This window comes from Rhinopithecus bieti, unplaced genomic scaffold (genome assembly GCF_001698545.2).
Source record: "Rhinopithecus bieti isolate Rb0 unplaced genomic scaffold, ASM169854v2 scaffold_36008, whole genome shotgun sequence".
Taxonomy (NCBI): Eukaryota; Metazoa; Chordata; class Mammalia; order Primates; family Cercopithecidae; genus Rhinopithecus; species Rhinopithecus bieti.
In genome coordinates this window covers 916,089-917,637 of record NW_016816204.1, presented here as the reverse complement: position 1 = coordinate 917,637, position 1,549 = coordinate 916,089, and the positions used below count along the sequence as shown (strand labels likewise).

The window sequence follows — 1,549 nt, the reverse complement described above, 5'->3', positions numbered from 1 at the left end:
TTTTTTTTTTTTTTTTTTTTTTTTGACAAGGAGTCTCGCTCTGTCACCTGGGCTGGAGTGCAGTGGTGTGATCTCCGCTCACTGCAGGCTCCACCTCCCAGGTTCACGCCATTCTCCTGCCTCAGCCTCCTGAGTAGCTGGGAAACAGGCGCCCACCACCACGGCCGGCTAATTTTTTTGTATTTTTAGTAGAGACGGGGTTTCACCATGCTAGCCAGGATGGTCTCGATCTCCTGACCTCATGATCTGCCTGCCTCGGCCTCCCAAAGTGCTGGGATTACAGGCGTGAGCCACCGCGCCCAGCCAGAGACAGGGTTTCACTGTGTGTTAGCCAGGATGGTCTCGATCTCCTTACCTCGTGATCCGCCTGCCTTGGCCTCCCAAAGTGCTGGGATTACAGGCGTGAGCCACCATGCCCAGCCTCCCAGTTTCTTTTCTTAGGAGATCTATGCAGGAATTGATTCAGGCAAGCAGGACCCTCTGTATAAGTCCCTACCTGTGTCCCGACTGCTCTGAGACATGGAATCATTCTCCACATTATAGATGACTGTCCCCTGAGAATCAGAAGAGAAGTGACTGACCACAGACTCATGGTGGGAATGTTTGTAGGGATAGCTCTCCGTTGAGGAATCTGTTCGAGTGTCACTTGAGATGGAGGGCTCCCTCCCTGAGGGAAGGAGGAAACACATATGCAAAAGTGAGGAAACAGAACAGTAACAGAGAGAAAGAAAAGAGATGGACACAACAAAGCTCCATAAGGCAAGAACTTCCTAGACACAAGTGTGAGAAGGATATGCTATACCATCGAGCCATTCTTCACAACACTCAACTTCCAGATCACCCAGACACATGTAAAATTCCTCCTATCCCTGTCCCTACCTTGCTGAAACCCTCATTTTGCCTGCCACTGTAAAAAACTGTGAGGGTTTTACAAAGTCTATCAGGGAAAAAACTGAAGTAATGAAAAAGTTGTGAAAAGTAGGACATTTAGATGGAAAGTCCCAGGACAACCTGTCATACATAGTCAGTTGTTCTCCTATCCCATAATCTTTCTCCCATACTCCCAAGAATGCCACTTAAAATTTTTGAATGGATATTAGATGCATTTTTAATGTCTCTGAGAAATTATTGGGGCTGTTACTTATATGAAATACATTAGTATAAATTAGTTCAATCAGACTGCTTCCCTCTGAATAGATAGCTGAGATAAGTATAATAGGACAAATGGGTATTTGATTGAAGGGAGAAGAGGTAGAACAGGTCTGGGTGGGGTATGAGAGGTGGAAGAAAGCACCAGGTACCAAGCAGGAGGGAGGTACAAAGGGGAGAAAGAAAGATGTCAAAGTCAAGCATCTCTTTCAAAATTATATTAAGGGCCAGTACCAGATCTAGAAGAGTAAAATAATATTTCTTCCTCCTTTTCAGAAATCAAGCCAAAACTATTAGGTTATACCTCAAATATATTGTAAGATTCTGTGGGCTACGCTAGAACTTTAGCCATCAAGCTGAAAATTGTTTTATAGAAAGTCATTACTTAAGTTATTTTTTT

The 1,549-nt window shown here is 44.3% G+C and overlaps 1 protein-coding gene across 15 annotated transcripts in view; it reads right to left on the bottom strand.

Moving 5' to 3' along the window:
* LOC108516873 (inactive ubiquitin carboxyl-terminal hydrolase 54) overlaps positions 1 to 1,549 on the bottom strand; it is a 114,091-nt gene that overhangs the window by 19,717 nt on the left and 92,825 nt on the right. For 14 of the 15 annotated variants that reach the window (XM_017854562.1, XM_017854555.1, XM_017854560.1 and 11 more), the window contains one exon: positions 497 to 667. The exons of the other annotated variant lie outside the window; for it this stretch is intronic. In XM_017854562.1, the coding sequence (XP_017710051.1) occupies positions 497 to 667 (171 nt within the window). The remainder of the gene's footprint in view (positions 1 to 496; positions 668 to 1,549) is intronic. 15 annotated transcript variants of the gene reach the window in all.